Source organism: Alligator sinensis, unplaced genomic scaffold, assembly GCF_000455745.1.
Source record: "Alligator sinensis unplaced genomic scaffold, ASM45574v1 scaffold417_2, whole genome shotgun sequence".
Taxonomy (NCBI): domain Eukaryota; kingdom Metazoa; phylum Chordata; order Crocodylia; family Alligatoridae; genus Alligator; species Alligator sinensis.
This window is the reverse complement of record NW_005842456.1, coordinates 1,010,610-1,036,720: the sequence shown is the minus strand read 5'-3', so window position 1 is coordinate 1,036,720 and position 26,111 is coordinate 1,010,610. Positions and strand designations below refer to the sequence as shown.

The window sequence follows — 26,111 nt, the reverse complement described above, 5'->3', positions numbered from 1 at the left end:
CAGAACAAAATCTTGTTGTGCAAGTTTTCAAAGTTTTATCTCTTTAACCTTTGTAAAGATTGTTGTGTTTTTCATATTTTTTGTAATTAAGTAGTTCAAGCCCTCATGTTACACTCTGTGTCTCCTCCTGTTTTTTTCTCTAGCATATATAGTAGCGATGATGATGAAGAAGATGTTGAAATGTTTGATCATGACTATGATGGTTTGCTTCCCAAGACTGGAAAACGTCATTTAGGAAAAACCAGATGGACACGGGAGGAGGTAAATGTAGATTCACTTATTACTTTTTCATTAAAGAGAGAGAGGGAATGGGCTGAATTTCTCTCTCAGATGCATACTTCATTACACACTGACTTTAGTGGCACTCTGTCTATGTATGGGAGCAGAATTTGATCCACCAGCTGTATATAATATTTGATGCAACTTTGAGGTTCTCTCTGTTTTTCTTTTTGTAATAAAATGTCTAAATGGATGTCTTTGACTCCAACAAAACCTGCAGTACAGGTGTTCAAACTGCTGCATGAGGCAGGTGGGCAAAAGAGTTTTGAAGTTACCTGTAGCAATGTTTGATTGTTACTGCTGGCACGTTTTGTTTGCAAATGGTTGCTAAGAGAGAAATGACGTCCATTCAGTGTCTTACAGCAGCAGAGAACTATGTGGGACAGACTTCTGCAGCCCTCTTACTCCAAACAAATGGGCCATCTTAAGTTGGTGCTTTAATAACATGGTTGTGATTCTAAGTTGTAATCATTAAAAGCTGGAAGAAGCAAATCTATTAAGCACCAAAGTCAGACATTAAAGATTTCAAAGACAAAGGATAAGTATGTTTTGATAACATTTAGTTGTGGTGCTTTTGGTCTTATCATCTGATAAATTACAGTGATAAAGTTCACTGACAGGTGGATGTTCCACAGTCACTTACACTGCTTAAGCCTTGTGTGAAATATACTGTTATATGAGTTATATTTTGACTTTCTTAGTACCAACAATTCATACTGTTATATAAACAACATCAGGTCACTTCATGAAGGCTTTTCAAAAGCTTATATTGCTGTTACAATATCTTCATCCTTCTCCATGATTGCAGTGGGCTGCTGCTTCTCATTGCAGTCCCTGGTACTGGATTTACAAATAAAGATACAGGAACGAATTCCATGCTGGTGTAACAGGGCAAAACTCCACTGAAGTAAATGGGGCTTTGTCCACCTAACACTAAGAGCAAATAAAAATCCATTGCTTTCCTATTCATTGTAAGTGCTTATGCTGTGAATATATTATTGGAGCTGCCTTGTCCTGAAATATTTAAAAATTAAGAGGAGAATTTTCAAGGGTGCCTAACAGAGTTAGACACCCAACTCCATTGAATTCCAATATGATCTGAGTGCTTGGCACCTGCTTAGGCTTCCTTGAAAATTCCAGCACAAAAATGACAATTAAATTGCTTTGGCTGGAAAGATGCAAATTATTATCATTTGAATAGTTCAGAACTGCAAAGCAAATGTGTTCTATCTCTATTTAGGAACCTATCAGTAATAAAGAAAAACGTCTCCTGATTCCGGAGAGATATTTGTCAAGACAAAAATCATAATCTGGCCAAAGACATTCCCCTTGATATCAGTAATTTATCACTATTGAAAGAAGTGGATGAATAAAAATCCAGCTACGTTCAGGATTTTTAACTGTACATACTACATTTATAGAACTAAGTGACTGAAGCAGTAATGCTGTTTTCTTTATGATCTAGGATGAGAAATTAAAGAAACTCGTGGAGCAGAATGGTACAGAAGACTGGAAAGTTATTGCCAATTTCCTTCCTGTAGGTGGACATTGGTTTGTTTACAATTGTAGTGACAACTTATCACACATTTTCTAGTAAGGGAAAGGAAAATCCAAAACTACATTTTCCTGAAAAGTGCAAAAACCTCCACAAATGGAGACTTAAGAAATTCAGTTTTAATACTATGGAGGGCTTTACTGACAATCTTATCTTCTCTGCCTTTTTTTTCCTTTCCACTTCACGTCTAAAGTGAGATTGGGGGAATGTAAGCAGACATTTTTGGGATTTGTTGCAGAACATATGATTGGTACAACAATGAATCAAAGAAGTTCCATCATTCAGGAATTAGCACACTTAGCTTTAGTCAATAATGGGTGCTTTAATGTGCACTAGCCTATTTTACTGTGCATTAGAATGTCACAGCAAAAACTGTGCTAATACACTCATGTGCAGTAAAATTAGGCTACTGTGCATTAAGCATCACTAAAAAAGCATGTGCTTTTGCTGCTGAGCATTTGAGTAGCCTAATGTGCATTTAGTTATAATACCTCACAGAGGTACTAAATTTAATGTGCAGTAGCAAAAGCTCATTAATGAATGTATAGGTGCACCCAATAAATGCTGCTTATAAAATTAATTTCTTTGCTGTTATTCGGACATTATAGCTAAGGGTTACTTTTCTGAATGACAACTGTTGGATTCATAGATAGTAAAGTTTGTATAATTACAATGAAATCAGGAAATTATGCAGTAGTTCAGTGAGCAAAATATTTCAATCGTAGCATCTAAGCAGTCTTGGCATTTGAAGAAGAGTGGGGGCAAATGTACTTAAGGACATCACACTGAGTTCATCTTATTTAATCAGTGATTTAATCTATGTATTTTACATACAATCAGAATCGGACAGATGTGCAGTGTCAGCACCGATGGCAGAAGGTACTAAATCCGGAACTTATTAAAGGGCCATGGACTAAAGAAGAGGATCAGCGGGTAATTACCTTTTCTTTCAGTCCACTTAATATATAACGATGGGACCAATACTGCTGTTTTAGATGGGACACAACTCTTATGATTTTTGTGGCAACTGTGCATGAGCAAGGACTGCAGAACTGGTCCCAGTAATAGTAGTACTTGGCAATAATTTATTGTTTCCTGGTACAGGTTCAAATTTCCCTACCTTAAGTAGTTAATCGTTTAAACGCTGCAAATTTAAATGGAATCTAGAAATGCCCCTGTTAGTATCAATGCTTTTTCGTTTTGGAGCAAATATGTAACCAAAATATAAAACAGTGCTGACACAGGAGGTTTAGCACAATGGTTTTGAGAAACTTCATTTAAAACATTGCAGCATCACAGAATGATTGCACTGATTCATTATGTAATACTAAACATGCGTAATTTTTTTGCTTCTTTGAAGGTAATAGAGCTTGTGCAGAAATATGGGCCAAAGCGCTGGTCTGTAATTGCCAAGCACTTGAAAGGAAGGATTGGAAAACAGTGCAGGGAGAGATGGCACAACCATTTGAATCCAGAAGTAAAGAAAACTTCATGGACGGAAGAGGAAGATAGAATTATTTACCAAGCACACAAGCGGCTGGGAAACAGATGGGCAGAAATTGCAAAGTTACTACCTGGACGGTAATTTCATGTAGTAGCCCTTAAGTAGGGAAGAAAAGGCTGGAGGTCTTAGGAGTGTGTTCCCATGTCTTTTTAACAGATTGACAGAGCTGCACATTACAAACCAAAATTCTCAGAACCAAATCCTGGAGCCACTGACATCAATATGTATTTTTGCCATTGGCCCAAATGGGACCAGGATGTAGGTCTGAGTGGAAAAATAAATATTTTTTCTAAGTATTTACTACTGGATAAGGAAATAATAACCACATTAAATCATCCAGGGTTTCCCAAATATAGGTTTAGTCTGGTTTGTGTTTAAGTAATTGGCAAAACTGCCATTCACTTAACAGCCCAGGGCTAGGTTCTCCAAGTGAAGTTAAATTTACATTCAGTTAGGGGATGTAGTAGGCTTAAAATCAAAAATTTTTTTTTTAAATTGACTTAAAAGATACTTTAAGTCTTTGCCCCTGAGTCCTCCACAAAATTTTGATATGTGAATGATCCACATATGGAGTTGAAAGAACTGACTAATGGTAGTTCCAGTCCAAGTAACACTTGTGCACATATGCCTCACAATGCAGATGAGCAGCCCCACTGCTTTCATTGGGGCTTATTATGTGTAAGTGCTGAGGACTGGTGCTGTATGTGCTGAGGACCCTACTGTGCAAGGACAACAGTGTAAGTGACCAAACAAAGGGCTGCCAAATGCACAAAGTAAAAACAACATGTTTTTTCTTCAGTATTTTTTGCTATATTAATCATAGGTTGTAATTGTAACAATAGTTGGTAAAATCTCTTCAGGCTTTTAGTGTAATGTTATTGTGCCCTGTTAAGTAGCAACCCTCTTTTGCATGGAGAGAACAACAGTTAGGTTTGTTATTTGGCAAGTTTTACAGTCTTGCAGGAAGGTTGCCTATACTACAGACAATATAAGTAATGATGAATTTCACGATGAAAAGAAAGCTTTTGGTTAGTTGTATTTGAACATACCACAAAACCCAAGTTTAATAATACCCAATTCAGATAGTTTTTCACTTAATCTACAGTATTTGAATACTCAGAACAGTTTTTCCCAAAATAAAATTAAACTCCCTTTTCCTCCTTAAAGACTACATGATATAACACTAGCATTGCCTAGGTTGCCAATTAGAGTGCTAGCTTGGAATTTAACCTTTTCACAGCTGGTTCCTACACTCACTTTGCAGCAACTGAGTGCATTCAAATTCCATTAGAGTCTTAATACTTCAAGTATGGCGACATGTTTACTGCACACGGTAGCTCAGAAAGAGAGTTTTGCCCACAAGCCTGTTGCTTCATATAATGGGAATGGGGGGTAGCTGAAATAGTTATTTTCTCACAATGGGATATAAAATAGAAGCGTAAGAAATGGGTCTAAAACCCCTAGGAAGAATAGAGGTGTATTTGTCTTTTTTCATACTTTCCCATCATAAAAATTTCCCAAGGTGCAATCACATGAGAAAATCAGAGCAATGATCTGTATTTTGGCACTGAAACTATTACAAGTCTGGGCCTACTAACCATGGGCAGAGGGAAGGTGGGAAGAGAAGTCCATTAAATTGTCACAGAAATTCATTGAGGACTAACTGCGTTCTACACTAATAGCAGTTTTCTGTCAATTAACTTTAATCTGAATTGAAAGGTCTTGTTTACAAAACTCTTTATATCCATGTATTTCTGTGTAGAACTGATAACGCTATCAAGAACCACTGGAATTCTACAATGCGCCGAAAAGTCGAACAGGAAGGTTATCTTCAGGAGTCTTCCAAAGCCAATCAGTCCTCAGTAGCCACAAACTTTCAGAAAAGCAATCACTTAATGTGCTTTACTCACACTCCACCTTCTGGACAGCTCTCAGCAGCCACCCAGCCCCCACTTAACAATGACTATTCCTATTACCACATCTCTGAACCACAAAATGTAAGCTGCTGAAAACCTCTTGTTGAATATGTAGATCTAAGATCCATTTATCAGTCTGTGAAATGATAAGGAGAGAAATGGTGTACATTTGTGGGGGTTTGAGGGTGAGAGAGAGGTAGTAAATGTGTTAGACCTTCAGACAGTTCAAGCATATGAGAAGTCCATTGACTTAATGTTAAGCAAGTGTTGTGGTGTGGTGGGACACTGTATACTACAGTGATCCTTGTGATACAGCAATCCTAACATTTTAATTTTTAAAGCAAACTAACCCTTTAAAAAGAGCAGTAAGTAACTTTTTTTACAGTGAGGAGTGCTGTACTTGTTGAGATGCAGCTTACTTTGGACCCTATTCTGCAGCCTTTCAAATGTTAAGCTGCCATGGATCACACTAATTGTTCTGGTTCTGGATTACTACAGAATTGAGTAATTACTAATTACTAACATGAAGATGATTACTATCCTAAACACAGCTACATTATAGGATGTTAGATGACAAGAAAGTGTGTCCTTGACATTTACACTTCAGTTTAGAAAAACGTAATAGCCCTGTCTTTAAACTAAGTTCTGTCCTACGTGCTGTATGTTTCACATTTAGAGTTTCTTCTCTTTAACCCTTAAGTGTTGCATTGTTAAAAACCACTCAATTTTCTTGTAAGTTAGACAAGTGGTTTTATCTCCATAAATTTTAAATGTTCAATGTAAGATGCTTCCATTTAACCCAAATAGATGTTGTAGGATAGCAAATGTAATAGAATGAATAATTCTGAGTGTCTTTTGCTTTTTTGGCGTAGGTCCCTGGCCAGATCCCATATCCAGTAGCACTTCATGTAAATATTGTCAATGTCCCTCAGCCAGCTGCTGCAGCTATTCAGGTAGATAATTTAAAGATCATTTTAAAAAACCTTTATGTGCAAGTTAAAACATAAACTTCTATCCTTAAGTGATGAAGATAATGGGAAAGGGGAGGGAGTTCTAAAACATAATAATCAATAATCAGTGCTTCTGAGGTAAATTGGAACATATTCACTGACATCTAGTGTGACATCTTTCATTTTCTCCACTTCAGTGAAATTCAGTAGGGATTTTTACAGTAGAAAACACAATTGATGTGTTTCATCTCTGAGGCTAATTTGGCTGTTATACCACAGGATGGCAAGCCATAAGCATTTTAGTTGCAACATCCAATCAGACCTTTATCTTTTCTTTTCCCTTAACTCTTAATTGCAGAGACACTATAATGATGAAGACCCTGAGAAAGAAAAACGAATAAAGGAATTAGAGTTGCTACTAATGTCGACTGAGAATGAACTGAAAGGGCAGCAGGCATTACCAGTAAGATTGTCACTGTGTGCTTGGATGGAGGGATAGCAGCTTTACCCCAGTGCTTGTCTTTTTATCTTTTACTCCCCCTCTGCCTCTCACACTAATCAAGGCTCTATATTTCCATTTTAAGAGGATGAAACATAGCACATACTTAATATATATTTGTTTTGCACATTTATTTATACATTCTGGTATTTATTTGTAGGTATTTTTACTTTTGCAAAGCCAATGAAAGCAAGATTGGGCTCTGTGGTGTCTTATAATACCATGAGCTTGGTACCATTTAAGTGAACACAGTAAAATCCTAACAAACCTTAAATTTCTGAGGATCTGCATTTCTGAAAGTGTGCAATGGTTCATATATTGAAAATGTAGTGCCTGTTCATTAGAATTTTCCTCTCTGCTGTATTCCTTACTTCAGCTGCATATGGCATACTTTGTAAACTCAGTGCATGTGTTTACAATTTGTTTTACTTCTCTTTGAATAATGTTAGATCCTTTATAGCTGCATGCGTGAAACCAGTGCTGGCTATTACTGAATTTTCACATTTTGCTGTGTACAGGTAGTAAAATAGAAGAGCAGCTATATAACAATATAGCCAAAGCAAAAAAACCTCAAATCATCCTAGAAGATAAGTGATAGCCAGCAAATACTTTTATAAGTCATTTTAAAATTAATAATAAAACAACTGTGTGCATGATGTGTTAGTTTGGCCACTTTTAACTTTAGTTAATGTTTTGCAATTTCTTCTGTTGCATGATCACACTGGAAAGAAACTTCTGTTAATTTGCTCTTCTGCTTTCCTAACCACGTTGATTTGACAGCCTCTTCATTGCATTGGTGTAAGCTGTAGTGTTAGACAGGGACAGAAGAAGAAAAGAGATGTGCAAACAAAAGCAACTCTAACTCTTAAACCCTTTAGCCTCTCATAGAGCTGAGTGTTAAGTAGGGAATTCCTGCCGATTCTTGCTTCTCAGAGCAAAATACTTGCAGACAACAGATTTTTTGGAATAATGTAATATGAATTAATTGAAAATACAATACACGTTCATAATACTTGGTACTTGAACTAAATACATTTTAAGATAACAAATATAAATATTACTTAAAACAAAGTCTTGCGCTGATGAAAGGAAACATCTTGACAATTGTTTCATAGGCCTAAGTTTTTAGATGATGCAATTACTTTTATCTTTCCTCCAGCGGCATCTGACACCTTGTGCAATTTCATTGCTAAGTTCCTTCTGCCTTTTCCCCCCCACCCCTCCTTTTCTTTTTTTTTTTTCTTCTTCCCTTAGACACAGAACCACACATCAAACTACCCAGGCTGGCACAGCACCACAATTGCTGACAATACCAGAACTAGTGGTGACAATGCACCTGTTTCCTGTTTGGGGGAACATCACCACTGCACTCCATCTCCACCAGTGGATCATGGTTGCTTACCTGAAGAAAGTGCAAGGTGCATGATCGTTCACCAGAGCAACATCCTGGATAATGTTAAGAATATCTTAGAATTTGCAGAAGCACTTCAGTTTGTAGACTCCGTAAGTAGAATTGCCATCTCAGGTGAACTGGTATCTGTTCAGGGAGTAAGATGACCAGAGCTCAGAGCTCCTGTATTTAGTTGTGTTTTCTGAATAACATGATTGCAAGATCTGAAATTTGGTTTTAAAATACCAACATATGGTTGCCTAGATATCAAGCTGCAAGGCACAATTAAATTTCTTACATGTGGGTTTATTTTTTCCCCCTTTCTGTGCGGGTGGTGGTGCAATTTTTAGCAAACCGCACAATAAAATAGTTTGAAACAGTCTCTAAATATTACATGTTGCATCTTAGAATAAAATCAGAGATAAGACAACCAGGTTAATTGTATAAACGATATTTATTCCAGACTGAAGTCTCAGAAGACTGTAGTTCTATGTGTTGCTATGCGTGCTTCTGTATACTTTTCTGGTATTCTTCCTTACTGCAAGAGGTAGCATCCATAGCTGCCTCTTCTCAAAGCTTAAGGAGCTCGTATGGCATATCTGAAGAACTGGAAATCTTAATTTAACAGTGAAGGGCTTACTGCACTTAACACTGGCCTTTGTTCACTGTAATCTCTGGTAATGTCAGCTGAAACAGAGGTGTTGCACTGAAATAAGTGTGTTGGTATCATTTTGATTTATAGCAACTAGGGTGCACAACTTAAGCCATTCAGCTACATCCCATTCAGCATTTACTTAGCAACCATGGTGCTTAGAATAAGGTTAAACTTAGCTTGGTGAACACATTTTTCCGTAACAAAAGGCGTTGTCTTCATACCAATGTAGATAATATTGGCAGGTCATCACTTGAGTCATTGCTACTTGTAGGAATTCAGTTTCCAGCAACTCTAGGACAATATACAGCTTGATATATTCAATATATATATTAAAATATGACTAAGGTGTTTGTAATATTACTCAAATAAAAGAGTCAAATTGAATTATATTGGGAAGGATGGCTTTTTTTTCTTTGGTTACTGGCATATCATAGTGCTTTATTTTCATGAGGTGGCACTATACTCTGTCTTATAGTTCCGTGCCTCCCACACTGTTTCAGGATCCTTCATCATGGGGTGATCTCAGCAGTTTTGAATTCTTTGAAGAAGCAGACACTTCGCCTAGCAAAACTCCCTCAGGCAAAGTCGCACAGCTTCAGCAAAGAGAGGCCATTGCGTGTAGACCTGAAGGACACTCTAGCACAAACTTGAGCAAATTCTTATTGAGTCAAGACTCTCTTGACTCACCAAAGCCCTTATCTGCCTCAAAATGCAGCACAACTCCGCTGGTCATTCTTCGCAAAAAGAGAGGGCATTCCAGCCACTTAGCCAGTGGCCACAGTAGCTCCTTCATACTTGCTGACGTCAGCAGTTCAACACCTAAGCGCTCCCCTGTCAAAAGTCTACCCTTCTCTCCCTCACAGGTAGATCAAGACTTCTGCACAGATGTTACTAATTCTCAAAAGTCACCAGAGTTAACAATTTAGAAACTAATCCTTTGGAACAAATGACTAAATTCTGTTGCACTTGTTGATTTCACTCCATGTTTGAATCTTCTTACTGCTGTTAGTCTTCATCACTGAGTTTAGATTATCAACAAGCTAACTGTTGATTTTCTTTTTCTCTATTGTTTCTTTAATTCTTCGTGGTTTTGTAGGGGAAGATGACTGCGTGCTTTGCTCTTGCTTTTAATACCTACCAGAGTTTAACATATCTGTTCATTGTAATACTTTCCATCTCTGTCCACTTACAGTATGATTCACTGACCCAGAAAATTCCAAATTGTATTTAGATAAAACTCAGATTGTGAAACAAACCAACAACAAACAGAAAATTCAAATGGTAGCTTCATTCTTAACTCAAGGCACTACAGTGGGTAGGACAAGGATGAAAAGAAAATATGCACATTGAAATCATCTTGGTCTCCACTTTGAATTTCCTGCCATTTGTTGCTTTGCCTCACAGCTGTAACATTATCTACGCATTGTTTTTGGTTTGTGGATTGCTTTTGTTATAGTTTGGTTTGGCTGTTTGAGAGTCCTGACTGTCAAAAAAGCAATTTTTCATGAAGGGTTAGAAAAAACATTTTGTGTGTTTAAAGGTACCCTGATACATTTGTAATTAACTATATTTGAACGTAACTTATTTACTCAAGTAAAGACATATTTTGATGTGCTATATTTTTGCATATGTGTATTTTTAATCTTCTACAAGTAAGACATATTTTGACAAATCTCTAACAGAAGAGATGACCCCTCCAAATTCATAAATAAAACAATAGAATTAGAGATAAAAATGACACATTAGGTCATTAAGTTCCTCTGTTTTCACAGAGATGATGAAGGAGCTCAGTTTCCTCAGTTTATTAAATTAAATGTATGCCTCACTGTCTTATTTAAAACTTTGCCAAATTTACCCACCATTTTTTTTAGCCAGCTCCTGAAGCCTTTACTTGTTAGCCTTCTGTCCTTGCTTAGGCAAACTTCTATTAAAGAAAACTACAGTTAATTTGATTAAAAAATAAAGTGAGGCTTTTAGCACTTGGCTTTATAAGGGATAGAAAAAGCTTTTTTTTGGAATGGAAAGTAATTTGGCTTATAGTTCCAGCACCTGAAATGCTGAACTTTTTACTTTTTTTGATTCATGATTCTCTTAATAAAACTTCTAGGGAGATAATACTTTTACCACATGATCAGACACTCCAGATATACAATTATATTGTAGTGCCTGAGAATTTTGGGGGGGTTAATACCTAAAAAGATTCCTCCTTCCTCCTCCCCCCACCCTTATTTCGTTCAGCAATGATGGCTTAAAAATCAGTTTCTTCATCTTGGTGTTTATATTGCTTTTGTTTTGTCATACCTGCAGTTCTTAAACACCTCAACCAATCATGAAAACCTGGACCTGGACAATCCTACATTAACTTCCACTCCAGTTTGTGGTCATAAGCTGACTGTTACAACACCACTTCACAGAGACCAGGCTTTTAAAGCTCAGAAGGAAAATAATCTGTAAGTCCTTTTTTAATCTTGACATTGAATTTTCAGAACAGAGGGATTTTTTTTCAGGTTAGTCCACAGCCAGAATGAAATGCTGGATATTCTCATGTCTGTTGGTGTCCTATTTGCTAATGTAGTCAGATTTTCTTTAGTTCAAAAAGTACCGATCTTTTTCAATGTCAAGTTTCTTAGTAGGGAACAATCATGTAGATACATCCACCAGTTTTTTAAATTTAGTATTGTTGCACATTAGACTATTAGAACAGGTGCTTCCTCCAGAAAAGTAAGATAGCTGAATGTGAACTCAGAATATCATTGCAGTATAATATTTAATAAATGTCAGTCTTTTGACAGTATGCAAATTTTTCATGTTAAAAATGGTTTTCAAACACAATCAATGGAAAAGTTTTTCTCTCCTTCTTTTTACAGTTTCAGAACTCCAGCCATCAAAAGGTCAATACTGGAGAGCTCTCCAAGAACACCTACTCCATTCAAAAATGCACTTGCAGCTCAAGAAATGAAATATGGGCCTTTAAAGATGCTGGTAAGAAGGCAATGGAGATAAAAGTTGCTTTGGTATTAGTGCAAGGGGCTTGTCTAGGGCTTAACCTATACCTGTTTCTTCCTTAGCCTCAAACACCAACTCACCTTGTAGAAGACCTGCAAGATGTTATCAAACAGGAGTCTGATGAATCTGGAATTGTGTCTGGCCTACATGAAAATGGACCCCCTCTGCTTAAGAAGATAAAACAAGAGGTGAGATACAGAAGTTCTACAGGGGCAATCTAAGCCCGTGATGTTTGCTGTGAAATTTATAGCATTTTCTTTCAGTCCATGAGCTACGTCTTTTTTTTTTCCACTTGAGTCCAGCTTTAGTAAAGAGCTCGCTGTTACTGTCCAGTTCCTTTCCCATTAAACTGATTTTTTCTAATATTTGTGAAAACATAGAAGAACCCAGTGGAAACCAAGCTAGATGGAATGGTTTGGATCTCCGGTGTTTTGAGAAGGTCTCATTACATGAATATATAATAAAGTCTTTAACACATATCCTTTTATACTTCCAGGTGGAGTCGCCAACAGATAAAACTGGAAGCTTCTTTTGCTTAAATCACTGGGAAGGGGAAAACCTGAACGCTCAGCTCTTCACACATACATCTGCCATGGAGGATGTTCCGGTACATATAAGGGTTCAAACCGTAGAACCCTCTTTTTGTTTCATCCTTACATGTTCTCAAATACAAGAGAAAGAATGTTTGAACATTCTCAGAAGAGAGCATTTATTTCATTATGCGTGTGGTATCCTGTGTTTATGTACTTTAGAGACAAGAAAAAGATACTGTAAGGGCAAAGACCCTTATTAGATTCCTAATTCATGCTCCTAACTTGATCTTTGTGACTCCTGTGGAAGGCAGAGAGAGTTGCAGGCATTTGGAACTATGTATTGTCTTTTCCATATATTTAGGAGAGATCTTCCCCTCTATATAAAAGTCTCCCAGATCAAGGTTGGAATTCTTAAAAGGAAGAGTCTCTACCTTGGGCCCAAACAAAGCCAAAACAAAACATTTGCTTAAGTTGTTTTCTGCGTGTGCCCCTTATTCTTCATTGTATAATAGTGATCTATATTAGAGGGACTGACCTTGCTTCCAGACTTCCTATGTTACAATCCCTTGTAGTACCCAGTGGGGTAGTTGGGTCGAGTCTCTCTTAAAAATACGTTCATGCTATGAAAACTCCCTAAATATTCCCTTTCTTTTTTTGATACAGAATCTTCTTACTAGTTCCATTTTAAAGATGCCAGTGTCAGAAGAGGACAGCAGCCTTCACAGACCATTTGCAGTACCTAGAAATAGGCCGTTGGGTAATCCGTTGCAGGTAATTGCTCTTTGGGTTTAAACAGTTTTTATACACAGGCTGAACAGTTCCCTACAGAATAATGCAACAAAGATTTCAAGTGCATAGAAGTGATGTATTAAGTTTAATCAGATTAATCATCGTTGAGGAAATTTAAGACTTCATTGTACCTGCCCAATAAAAACTTGTGCATGGGTGGTGCTCCCACAGTGCAAAATAGCAGAGAGGCAGAGTCAAGCCAGTAATTTCCTTAGCTGAGAATAAGATAATACCACTTTGAAACCTTTTTACTCCAACACTTCTTTCCGGCATTGTATATCAGTCTCTCTTAACTGTATTAACTGTTTGCACATGTAAGTACAATTCAGTTTTTAGGCTGGATTTGTCAAGCACTTTTCTACTTATATTTTTTTCTAAATTTTAGCAAGCATATCTCTAGTATTTACAATCCAAAGGAAAGAAAACCCACAGAAGGGAGTACTGTGGTAATTAACTAGTCTACCCTTGGATTTGTATTAATAGCAATATGGATTATTTATTCAGCAAAATCTGCCCTGAATTTATCATCTGTAAGCAGCCTTTAAAAAGCAGTACATTAAGATCTCAAAAACTGCCTCCGTTTCTACATTTCAAATATTAGTAATATCTTGATATCAGAAATAGAAATTTGCGGGAACTGGAATTTCTGTTTCACAAGAAATTCCACCATTTTAAACCTTTTCATGCTGAATTAAATTGAAAGCAAAGAATTTTTTAAAAGTTCTGAATCAAATATTTTACTTTAGTACAGCTTTGTGAGATCTATTTTTCATAATACAGAATAAATTTCAAAATGAAAAATTCTTTTATAACAGCAAAATTGGAATTTATGTTCAGAAAAAGTTGAAATGGAATATTCTGGCCTTATTAAAATGTTTTAAATTTTTTTTCTGCATAAAGTTTCAGTTTCAAAGAAACAGTATTTTTAATAGAAAAGCATTCAGTCAGAAAATTATCAGGGGACTCTAGTCAAATGCAGAGACGACCAGTTTGCATTCATAGAAGTTATCCAGTTAAATCCGTTACATGTCACTAGAAAAATACATTGAATTTTAAGATTTTAGCTTTTCCAGAATGTCTTAGGCTCAGATCCCCAGAGGTATTTAGGCACCTAACTCTCATTGAAATCAGTGACAGTTACATTTCTAAATATTCTTGAGAATGTGTACCTAAGTCAGTTCTCACCATTTTCAGACTCAAGATACCCATTGGGAAAATGTCAGCTCTTTGTTTTCACTCAGTTTTTGACTACAGAAAGATAACAGAGTAATTCTTCTGTTGCAAAGAACTCAGAAAGGTCAACTTGTTTTTGACACTGTGGATTCCTGTTAGAAATCTCTGTGTTGAACTTGTGAATCGTGTTAGCACACGTACCAGTGCTAACTTTGTGTGGCACCCCACATTACCCCTGAAAGTATCTCAAGGCAACCCAGGGTGCCATGGCATCCTGATTGAGAATCATTGGCCTAAGTGTTTAGAAGCTTAAATCTGTGGGTTTTTGTTCTTTAGATAGTTTATACGTCCTATCCCTAGTGAATTATAAAACATTCCTATCTGGTAAGTGGGACTTCTTGATAGTTTAAAAACATATCTGCTTAACCTCTAATTATCTGTTTAACTTCTAATTATATCAGTTAAATGGTTAACCAATAACATGTACCTGGTCCCTGCCAGGGGGGTGTAGGGACCCAGGCTAGTGCCTGCCTTACTTCACCTCACCATGAGAGAGGGATCACAGCTGCCTGCCTAGAGCAGCTCAAGGAGTCAGAGGCTGCTCACAGACCCTGCTGCTGGGAGCTACTCCCTGGGGCCTGTGACAGGGGGGCGAGGAGGTGGCAGCAAGCCCCACCAGACAACACAACCCATTTGAAGCCATGGGCAGCAGCAGCAGGTGAGGGGCTTTCCCAGCCTACTGCAGCCACCAGAGCACTGGGAGGGTGGGAGCAGGCCAGGTATGGGTACTAGTACCCCCTCACTACTCCACCACCTTCTCACTCTTCCCTTCTTCCCTCTTTCCTGCCCTGCTGCCTTCCTGTTCCTGCTTCCCTTCCCCACCAGACTGCGCCCAACAACTAATGGTATAAATATACTTATTGTTTAAACATTTAATCTTTCACATCCCTACTTCTTGATATTTAAACTATTTCCCATTTTCTCCAAATTATCTCTTTATAAACAAAGAGCCTTGAATTATTTATTTTTCTCTTTCTCTTATCCACTTCCCTGGGGTGGGATTTTCTCTGCATAAAATAAAGTTAATATGTTGGCATAGCTTGAGATCCAGTTCTGCAGCCCTCTTGACTTCCTTTGGAGTTGAGGGTATTCAACAGGTGGTCAGTGCTTCTCAGATTTTGGCCAAAGACAAGTTTTGCTTGACTTCATTGCTTTTTGTGTAGGTGGTACTGTGAAAGAAGAACATTAGTCAATAAAATGAAAAACAAAAATATGAGTAGTTGGCCTGCAGCATATTGGAACAGTTGTTCAGATGTTAAATTGTTTTAATCTCCAAACTGATGACCAGACAGTCCAGTCAGGCACTATGTAAATATTAATGAAGGGTGCTAAAAGCTGAAATGCTTACCTGTTGTTAACACATCTAGATTTTCCCAGAGTTGAAGTGGTGATATTTGGTAGCATTGCAGCACCACAAATTGAGCAGTGGTTTGTCCAAATTAGTATTAATGAGGTGTAGGTAAAGAACAAGGAAACAGTGTCATCCCATAATTCAGTTGATTTTAGTGGATTTACACTAAAATGAATACACAATACACCAAATTCGATACACACTTAAAATTTATTTTAAGGTTGTATTGAATTTGGCCCAATTTTGCTCCGTTACTCCCTATACTATTTTTATTCCATCTGCTACAATAGGACATAGCTGTGCAATGAGAGTAGATTATGTCTCACAGGTGTAAAGCAGTGGAAAGTGTTTAGAATTTTTACTTTCTAAGTCTTTATGCACAAACATAAGCAACCAAATCCACTTATTTAAATAAGAACAGGATTTGGCCCATATAGCCGATCTTGATGAAGTTTAATCCAGGTGTGTTTGTTTAGATGCTGTTAATATTTTGGGTCTGATCCAATGCTTCTTATTGAGGCAAAATTCCCACTGACTTCAGTCCAAGAAAGGATTACAGGGTGCTTTATCATCACCAGTCTTTAAAGCCATGTGGATGTGAATGTGGTGTGGGGGGAAAGGAGGCATAAGTTTTAAATCGGTTCACGGTAATTTTCTTTCACTAAAAATGCCATGGGAACAGAGTTTTAGTCCAGGAGTACATTTTTTTAAATCACATTTAAAAAAAAGTTTTTCTCATTTTATATTTATGCAAGCAAGAAGCAGCAAACTTTACCAGCACAGAACTTTTTTCTCAGCATTTTCATAATTCACATTATAGTTGCTTTAGAAAAAATAACATTTTGGTTAGCAATTATCCCATGAAATAATCTAGTCACTTTCTGTACTGCTGAGTTAGTAAACTCTAAAGAAGAAAGCTACAGCTCTGTAAAGTAAGGAATATTAAGAGCAACTTCATAAGGTATTTTCTCCTGAGATAAAAAATGTTTTAGAACTAATTATAATTGCTGCTGCTTTGTAAATAATACTGACCATATTCTAAAGGGTGCAATTCAGCACTGGTGTGGAGGGACAGCATAACCCCCACCCCCATGCCCACCACCACAAGCTAAGCTTCAGGTAAGGGCGAGGTGGGATTTTGCCAACTAAGCATCCACAGCATGCTGCAGAAACAGCCTGTGCCAAGTCAACAGAGTCTATTGCAGAAGAATAGCTTGGGGAGAGACCAGAGAAGGGGCTCTCTGATCCACTTACCCCTCTGCTCTGCATTATCAGCGTTAAGGGTGCTGTGGACCTGGGTACTCTGGAGCATAGACTACGAGTAAGTGTTGACAACGGGGGGGCGAGTGTGGGGGAACAACTCTGCGCCGCTGCCACCGCCCCCACTGCTGTTGGACTATGGCTCTGGCTGGGCTGCAGCCCTGCACCCTGCTGTCAGTGCAGAAATTGTGCTGCTGCTGCCCCTGCTGCTGCAGGGCCCTGGCTCTGGGCAGGCTGCAGCCCTGCACCCTACCATCAGCACAGAAAACTCAGGAGGCTTGTGCCTCCCTACCCACTGCCTATGCTCTGGAGACAGGAGCAGAAGGTACAGAAGGGGCTCTTGCCAACCCTGTGCCTCTGCCTTGGGGTACCTTGCACTCCTCTTTATGGAGCCCAGACACTTGCCAGAGTCTTTTCACTGTTGTCTTTTCAAACAGTGCTCCATTTCACTGCAAAGGGAGTGTTGCCTGGTGAAGAATGGCAGGGACAAGACTTCAGGGGCTAACACTTTGGGATGAATCTGGAAATCTACCCAGGCAAACTGATTCACCTTACTGGGAATTTGCCTGACTAGAGCATAACTACCTGAAATAAAGGCCATGGAATTTGGCCTTTCATATGTAATGTTATGCTTTAAAAAAACCCAGTTATATTCATATATTCTATCTTACTAGTCTTTTGAGTAAATGACAGAATACATGCATGGTTATACTGTATACAATACCAGGGAGAGCAAGTTAGCTAATTCATACATTGTTCTCCCAGTCCTGCCTACCCTCACACTAAGTTATGGCAGCCTTTTTTAAAAACACAACTTCTTTTTATATGTTCTATGTTTAGAAATAACAAAAGGAAACTACAAACTATACAACCTCTGCAAGTTAAAAAGCACATTCTTAAGCCTTTAGCTTCCATCACTTTCCTCTTTTTAACCACAGACTGATACCCTTCAGTTTGAATTTCCTGACTTTCAATGGCTTGTGTCACAATCTTAAAGTTCTTTAAAGAATGAGTTTAAGTTAAAAAACACATTTTTTTTTGCTTTCATTCTGCTCACTTGTTAACCTTTCCTATGGGCCTTTGGATTTTGCATCAACCTTAATTTTCTCCTTTTTCATTTTGAGACATTTATTTTGCAGTTAGAGAGCAAAATCTGCTCCTTTGAGGCAGCATGGACTGCCTGCAGCAGAGGTCTGCAAGGAGCCTGCTTCTTTTACTGGCTTTCCTCCATGGCTTCCTTGGGGAATAGGATCCTAGACCTTCCAAAGTGAGGGCAGGAAAGAAAATCCTTACTCCAGTGGGACTGAAAGATGTGTGGAGGTAGGGAGAAGTTGCCATGCTGCTTTTCTTCAGCTGTGTTACTGCCTCCCTTCATTTTATGGCTAATGCACAGGACCTGTGCTTTGCACATCCTAGAGAAGCAAAAATGTGGTCAAAAGTTGGGGAACAGTCAGTCTCTTGATTTGTCTCTCAGGGCAACAGAACACAATGCATCAGATATGACAATGTTCTGGGCAGCCGTGTTTGCTCTCATGCAGCATTTAGGGATAGACGTAAGAAGGGCATAGGCAGGTGACTGCCGGAGGGTTAGCAAACTGCAGCATTCTGCTCACATCCTGAACTGAAAGACTGTCAGCTGCAGGGATAAAAATATCTAAGTCTTTCCTCACGGACACACCCTGGCAAGTGCCAGTCATCCAATTGGTAGGAGCTGCAAGCATTCAGCACCCTTCAAGATTGGTTCATTTGTTCTTAACATTGGTTTTAAAATGAATGTTTCTGAGTAAGGGCTTCAGAATTGAGTCCTAGTGTAGTTCCTAGCACTGATATCATCAATATAATAATAAAAGTTTAGGAGCCTTGTCATTTTATTTTGTCTTAGTGTGCAGGAGTGGGCTACATTTTCCGAACACCTGGAAGAAAACCAGGTGGGGAAGAGAATTTCTCAGTGTCCTGGTAAGAGCCAGTAGAATAAAGAGGCTTAGTGTTATTTTATTATTGCTGCTTAGGCAAATAAACACATTATTATGATTGTTCCATAAGCAAATGAAATAGAATTGGTTTACAGTAACTTGACTTCTGCCTTAATCTTTATTACCTCGCAACTGATAAGTAGCTGGTGAAAGTGCTGGCCTTGGTTCGAAGGCCTTATGAAATAGGAAACCATAAACTTACAAATGATATGTATTGGAAAATATTCTGTTGGGGTATTCATTGTGGTGTTAAAATTTAGAAGAAGAACTCTGCATTTCTGCTTTTACCCACATTTTCCTGCCATGTAGGATCAGTTTAGGTTAACATAAGTAACTCTTTTAAGTGAGAATGAAGGTAAAATGTATTGCCTTTAGGGTACAAAAACTGAGGTCAAATTCTCTTTAAATTGTACCCACCCAAGGATATAATGACATCATCATTTCTACCAGACTGAGATCAGAATCTGGCCTGGGGAGGTTTAAATCTATTTTCTAATATAGCCCTTTTCACAAGGATTTTAACTACATTTCCATTATTGTGGTAGGTCTGTGTCACATAACTGCAGAGATATTTGTTAGTACCTGTTCCAAGTAGGCATACTATAGTAATGCTGAGATGTATTAAAAGAAGACATATAGCACATTATAAAGCAGTTGTGTGAAAAAGCACCTTTCCCCAGCATTCTCTTGCCCTACTCTTCTTCTGTCTAGAGGGTCCAAGTTTTTTGTTTTAAAGTGCTTTAACTGGATATCCCAGTTAAAGCTTTAGCAGTTTATTTACAGTTCACTTTTGCCTGGGGCAGTTGAAAGCACGTTACAGGATAAGTGAGATAATTTTGTTGCCAGAAGGATGTGCTAGTAGGATTATTGATGTGAAAAAAATTAACCAAGGAGAGTGACATAGCTGGAATTGCAACATGATTTTGTAATTGTATGGGAATTCAGCATAGCAGACATATGTTGTTTTTTTCCATGATTCTTATTTAGAGAAAGCAAATCTGCCTGCAAAAGACCAGAAATGCACCTACAGACAAATATTTAATAGGAGACTGACAAAATTATCTTTCACCTGCACAGTCAAGGCCTGGTGAACTTAGGGAAAACATGCCCATCAGCATCAGTAGGGGTTTGGATCAGACCCTGTGAACTTTTGATTATGGACCAGATTCTTTATCCTTTGTGCAGCAAAATTCCCATTGATGTCAACAGGAGTTTTATCTGTGCAAAGACTTGCAGGATCAGACCTTTTAAAATGCAGTCTGAAACAAGGAAGATAACAAGGGTTTTCTAGAAAAGTATATTTAGTGTTGAGCGTAAACTGCTTTTCTTTATACATCAAACTTGCTGCTCAACCCCATCCCCCTCCACCTTTTCTTCTTATGAAATATATTCTAGGCTTTCCCTTCTACAGCAGAGTTATCTTATTTTATTATTTTTTATAACTAAGGCTCATCAGCCCTTGCTGCTCTGCTGGCATGCAAAGACCCATTGTGCTTCTCAGCCTCCAAGTTGCTTTTCCCTTTTTTTACTAAGTGTCTTCTTGGACAGACATGTGCATTCAGATCCAGAAACATGCTATGCCTGGGTTGTGAGACCCAGTGATCTGTGCCAAGAATGGAAGGAAGTTTTCTCAAATTCAGATGACCCTCACATGTGCCTCCAGAATTGAGCAGCAAGGCTCGCAGAGCACAGGCATTTGTGGTTTGTTAGGGGCTTTTTGCTCAGAGGGAGGATTTCAAAAGGGAAATAGTTGAAAATCTTAAAAATTCTTTATTAAAGCAAGGTCAGTGTATCATAGCACAGATATTGCACTATGATATTTCATTAGCACTCTTGCAATGATCTGGGTCAAATTCTGTGGTCCTGAGTCACTGGAGTATTAGGCTTTCTCTAGAGTCTAATTGGGGGAGGAGGGATATTTAGGGGTCAAAAAACCTGCGGAAAAAAAAACCAGAGGAGCACATGCACAGGCAGCATGCTCTTGCAGCACAGAGAACACTCAATTGTGTGGTATGTACTGCTGTAGACGTGTTTGCGGCGCCACATACCATATGACTGCGCTCATCTGGAGGTGACCCTGGAGTCCAAATATTCCATTATGTATAAAGAGCAGACCTTAGATAAGTCACTTTAACTTAAAGCATATTGCAGATCTACTGAATTCCTCTGTAGTCCCCTTTGCCTGGTCCACTCTCCCTCCTGACGATAGCATGGGAGAGAGTTAGCCTCCTAAAGAGAGCAGTGACTGTTACTACTTTATTGGATATGTCCCACTTGTCGTTAGTTTAAATGAAGCCCCCTCTGATGAAAGTGTTATTTCATTTCTTTAAGTGAAATAACTGTACATAGCAGTCTGCTGAGATGCATAGATGGCACGATACTTTTTAAAGCATACGTCTGTTAATACAAAGATAATATAAATACTAACACTTTAAGAATAATTTATGAAATTGGGATGCTCCCTGCATGATTTTCGTTCCATTTAAAAATATTAGCAGCTTGTGACAGATGGAATCTTGCTCCCATATGTTTTAATCTATTAAAAAAAAAACAAAAAACTGAACCCACTTTTCCAGCCTAGTACATTGAAGCTTTCAGAGAGTCATAAAGAAAATGGACACACATTTTTAACCCTTAGAATAACAGACTTTGGCAATGACCAGACAGAGTACAATTCAACTATTTCTAAGTTCCCCAGGCCAGATTTGACCCTGTAGTAAAATCAGTGGGGTTATCCCAGAGTTTAATAGAGCTCTCTGAGAGTACATTTTAAAAGAAAGGGGGTAATAAAAGTCCAACTGAAACTCAGTAGAACTTAGGCTCCTAAGTGACTTAGTTACTTTTGAAAATTTTACCCTGGAAGCTGTTTACCCAAAACATAAAAGGAAGTTGCAGCATTTTGTGGCATGTCGCATGCATGTCTGTGAAGTAAAAAGTATGTCACACCTGGCTTTTGGCTGTGATATGGAACCTAGGCTGAGCCATACCACAAGGTACATGACAAGTCTTAGTTTAGTGGAGCTAGTAAAAAAGGTGTATAGCTTGTTTCTTTGCTTCACAGATGCTGCCTGCCCCAAGTAACTGCAGTAACTAATGATTCTTGACCGAACCTTGTGCTCCTACTGGACACGGATCTCCTGTTGGAAGCCAATGGGAGTTTTATGTGCAGAAAAAACTGCACCATAAAGTTCAGCACATGGAGCTGGCAACAAATAATGGAATAGGAAGAAGCAAAAGTCTTAAAAAACAACTAAGATGCCTGCCCTCACCCTGGTCTATATTTGTATGCTGTCCCTTTGCCCTGTCAAGTGCATTTTTGTCTCTTCTAGAGTGTAAGCCCTTCATCATAGAGAATGTGTCTGTCTCCGTGTCTGGACAGTGCCCACTACTACAGGACTCTGGCTAGAACATGTTTGTGGAATATTCTCTTTACATCAATCTTGCAAGTTTTCTACTCCATCCCTGGCCTTTGACAACATAAACGTTTATCAGATAACACTTGTTCCCAGTCAAGATGTTATTCTTTATAAATTCAGATTAGAGAATAGTTACAGTGCCTATTAAATGTTTGGCAACCAGAAAAAAACCCATAAATGTTGCATGCTCTGACCAAGAGCCCAAGAGATAGAGCTGACAATGACCAAGTAACTGAGCAGTGCAGAAGTTGAACTGCACCAGGGGATCCATGTTTCAAGCAAGGGAGGGTTCAGATCGGTTTCTACAGACTTAGCTATGCAGCTAAATTTATAGGCATGAGGAGATCAGCCACTCCTGTCAACCACAGTAGTCCCTCTCTCAGCAAAGTTTGGATTCAAGAAATGTACATGTTTTTGGAACACAGGGGACTTTGCAATGCCTGACATTGCCCAGCTGTACCGTTGTGGATTTACATAGTAAATGAATGTGTTTTATGTGCATCAATTCCAAGAAATTTCAAACTTTTTTTCCATTTTATGGGAATGAGAAACATTTGTATGTGTAATTAGTTAACACAGTGCATAGAACTCAGGATAGATATGCTTATTTTTGTGCAACATTGTACAAAATAATGTCTCTAACCTCTGTCAAGTCAGGCAAGAAACAATGCCTTAAATGATGATTAGTATGTGGCTACTGCTAAGAGACTATTCCTTTTCCTACCCACACACTTTTGTTGGCACACGGAGATATACAACTGGGTATGTGCTAATTGGTGTAGGCAGGCAAAAATGCCAGAGAATGCTAAGCTATCCGTTAGCTGCAGTCAGGCTATCGAGAGCTTGGGAATGCAGAGGCACAGAGAACCCATGCTTATAGAATAAAACTCCAGCAGGATTTTTTTTTGTGGGGGTGGGGGTTAGTATTATACATTTAGCTACAATCTTTTAACCTGTCTGAGCATATGGGCCAAAAGGAAAAATACCTTCTCTTTGTCCTTTTCCAGAAAGGCAAGAGAAGGGTACTCTGTGAATATGGTCTTGTCAAGGAGGATAGCCTTGCCCCTGAAGTGCTGGACTGGGTCCAAAATTTGAGTTCCATTCCTGGCTCTGCTTGCATGACTTTTAGCAAGTCATTGAATTTCTCACTCCCTCAGCTCCCCATCTGTAAAATAGGTATAATGTTCCATTTTCTCCCTTCTCTGTTTTGATTTAAGTTCTTTGACACAGGAACTGTTTCCTAGCAGGTGTTTGGACAACACCTAGTGCAATGAGGCCAGCTCTGTGATGGGGCCTACCATGACACAGATAAATAAATAATGTTTTATCAGACTCTAACCTGTCTCCTTGTTTTCAAATTTAGCATCTGAGCAGTAGCTGGGAATCGGCCTCCTGTGGGAAGATAGAGGATCAGATGACCCTTACTGATCAGGCACGTAAATACATGAATGCATTCACAACCCGGACTCTGGTGATGTAAAAAGGGTCCACAAGACAAGCATTATGGTTTTCAAAACACTTCAAGTTGACTTGGAATTTACCGTTCCTCTGCATGAAAACTTTTCATGAATGGGAGAAGAGCATATTTTTGTTGTGGTACAACAGTTGGGAGCAGCACAAAGTGCATTTAGTCACTGAGCATATTCTTGTTGGATTTCACCCAACTTAAAAGGATTTTTTTTAAATAGATGACACTTGCCTAAATTATTAGGTATTGAATTTAATCAATTAATTATTAATTATCTTAAATGCAGACTTATGCTAGAAAATAATTTTTGTACTTTTTGAGATCAAGCCGACCTGATACACCAGTATTGTTATTTCAGTGATAAAATATGTGGGTTTTTTATAAAGAGCAGGTACTCAGTTTTATTTTAAATCACTGAGTGAAATGCATTGGTATGAAATACTGCAGTGAAAAGCATTACTACAAACGCTAGCATGTTCAAAGGTGGAAACCGATCGAGATTTTGAATGCTCAAATACATACCATTTTGAAGTACTCTGATTTTTTCATGGTCCTTAGACCCTATATGCATTGTGTGTTTCTGTTTTATTTTGGGGAGGGGCAGGATTTTTTATTAGCTTGCTTTAAAAATTATTACTGTATGAAACATAGATTTATGAGAACAAATTATATTTTTATTCAGTAATTTAATTTTGTAAATGCCAAATGAATACTGTGTTTTGCTGCTATGGACCTTAGCATGTAGTCGTGCTGCTAGTGTAAAAGGGGCAGTAGAGCTTTATATGAGAGGAAACAAATTTTGATGTTAGCTAATTGACTATGCACTAGCATTTCAGACTTTTTAAAGTTATAATTTACATTTTTTCCTTTTTATAAGCAATACTTTGAACACTGTTCCTGGGAGAGTTTTATTTTTTATCTGGTTGCGTTTTATTTCTCATTGGTTTGTAATGGCATGCGTTGCACCTTCATATGTTTGGGAGAACACTGTCTTGTTCATGTCGTCTTTTTTGTTCCATGTTTTGCTAATTGTTCCCTAACTTGGGTTTTTTGTACTGAATTGAGGATATTAGAAATGATGGCTCTATGTACTGCCATATCAAACTTTTATGGCAAGAACATTGTTTTGTTTTGTTTTAAATAAATTTTGACTTGGCTGCCTTAATACCATTTGGTGCAGCTTCATCTGCACTTAATTTTTGATACAACCATGTACTGCCTTGTAGATAAATAAAGTGTGTTCTTTTTTACTTAAATGTGGTCAGTCTTCTGAACTTGCTCTTGTTTTATGTTGTAGCAATCGTATTTTAAACAATTACCAGGATAGTGGCATTTTTTCCATTGATGCCAGGGGGCAAACAGATGTCACACTTGTGCTTCCATAAAAATGTTTAGGGTGGCACAAAACCTGAGTGAATAGACACCCCTGCTCCTTTTTGCACCCAAAATGGCGATGCAGTGATTTGTAGTAATAGTTTGTACTGCCTTTTCACAGTGGATATCTGCAGTGGATATCTGCACAGTGGATATCAATATTTATGTGAGTGAGAGCAGCTCAGGGCTGACTGTACTCTCCAGCAGGGGCTCTTAGGGCCAAGTCCTGTGGACTAGCAGCCCCAGGTGCCTGGCCTCAAGTGGGGAGTGTCCTAGGACACCCCATGCACTCCCCACTCCACACTTGCAGACACGTCTCAAGAATTCCCCAGGGCACGTGTTTCACACTAGGCACACATCCATAAGTGCAGAGTGAGGAACATATGGGGTTACCCGGGACATCCCTGGGTAGGGGCCGGGCACCTGGGACTGTTCCCCTGAAGCCCTGGGAGCACCAGGGGCCCAATCCTGCAGGACAACATCTGCCAATCAATCAACACCTCAGCACAACTGATCCCACCACAAACATGACATCTATTTGTAGCCATGATGATAAAATCAGGATTTTGTTATTGTAATACTATATTCTATGATCATGGATTGGTTTTGACTTAAAAGACTTCTGCTTGTAAGTACTCCGAGCTCTCAACTCTTACAGCTATAATCAGAGTTCAGGTTACCCAGCAGACCGCTGCAAATATTAACTATTACAGATTCAGGCCTTAAATCCATGGGCATATCAATAACTGAGGGGCTGGTTGCAGCTTCCAGGAAAAGGTGTTGTTTTTCTGAGATATTGCCTTCACATACCCCTTATTTTCATCCTTCTATCAGAGACTACCACATCAGGAGCTGTTGTAAGTCATCATCTTTTGGTACATACAACATAGCGGGACAGCCACGTGTACTGTTGACACTTGTCTCAGCAGTTAGAGATCCAAATCTGACTTAAAACTCCCC

At 38.4% G+C, this 26,111-nt stretch overlaps 1 protein-coding gene across 4 annotated transcripts; it reads left to right on the top strand.

Moving 5' to 3' along the window:
- Positions 1–25,012, top strand: MYB (MYB proto-oncogene, transcription factor). 4 transcript variants are annotated; one of them, XM_025212325.1, is made up of 15 exons: positions 1–261; positions 1,745–1,816; positions 2,675–2,767; positions 3,195–3,415; positions 5,101–5,335; positions 6,127–6,207; positions 6,563–6,667; positions 7,958–8,206; positions 9,249–9,611; positions 11,056–11,198; positions 11,616–11,730; positions 11,817–11,942; positions 12,251–12,361; positions 12,951–13,058; positions 23,673–25,012. In XM_025212325.1, exons 1-15 carry the CDS (start codon positions 106–108, stop codon positions 23,787–23,789), a joined length of 2,295 nt encoding a protein of 764 aa, XP_025068110.1. In that variant the 5' UTR covers positions 1–105; the 3' UTR covers positions 23,790–25,012. The 4 variants fall into 4 exon arrangements, with proteins under 4 accessions (XP_025068110.1, XP_025068111.1, XP_025068112.1 ...); XM_025212326.1 differs by lacking the exon at positions 6,563–6,667; XM_025212327.1 differs by lacking the exon at positions 9,249–9,611.
- The last annotated feature ends 1,099 nt before the right edge of the window (positions 25,013–26,111 follow it).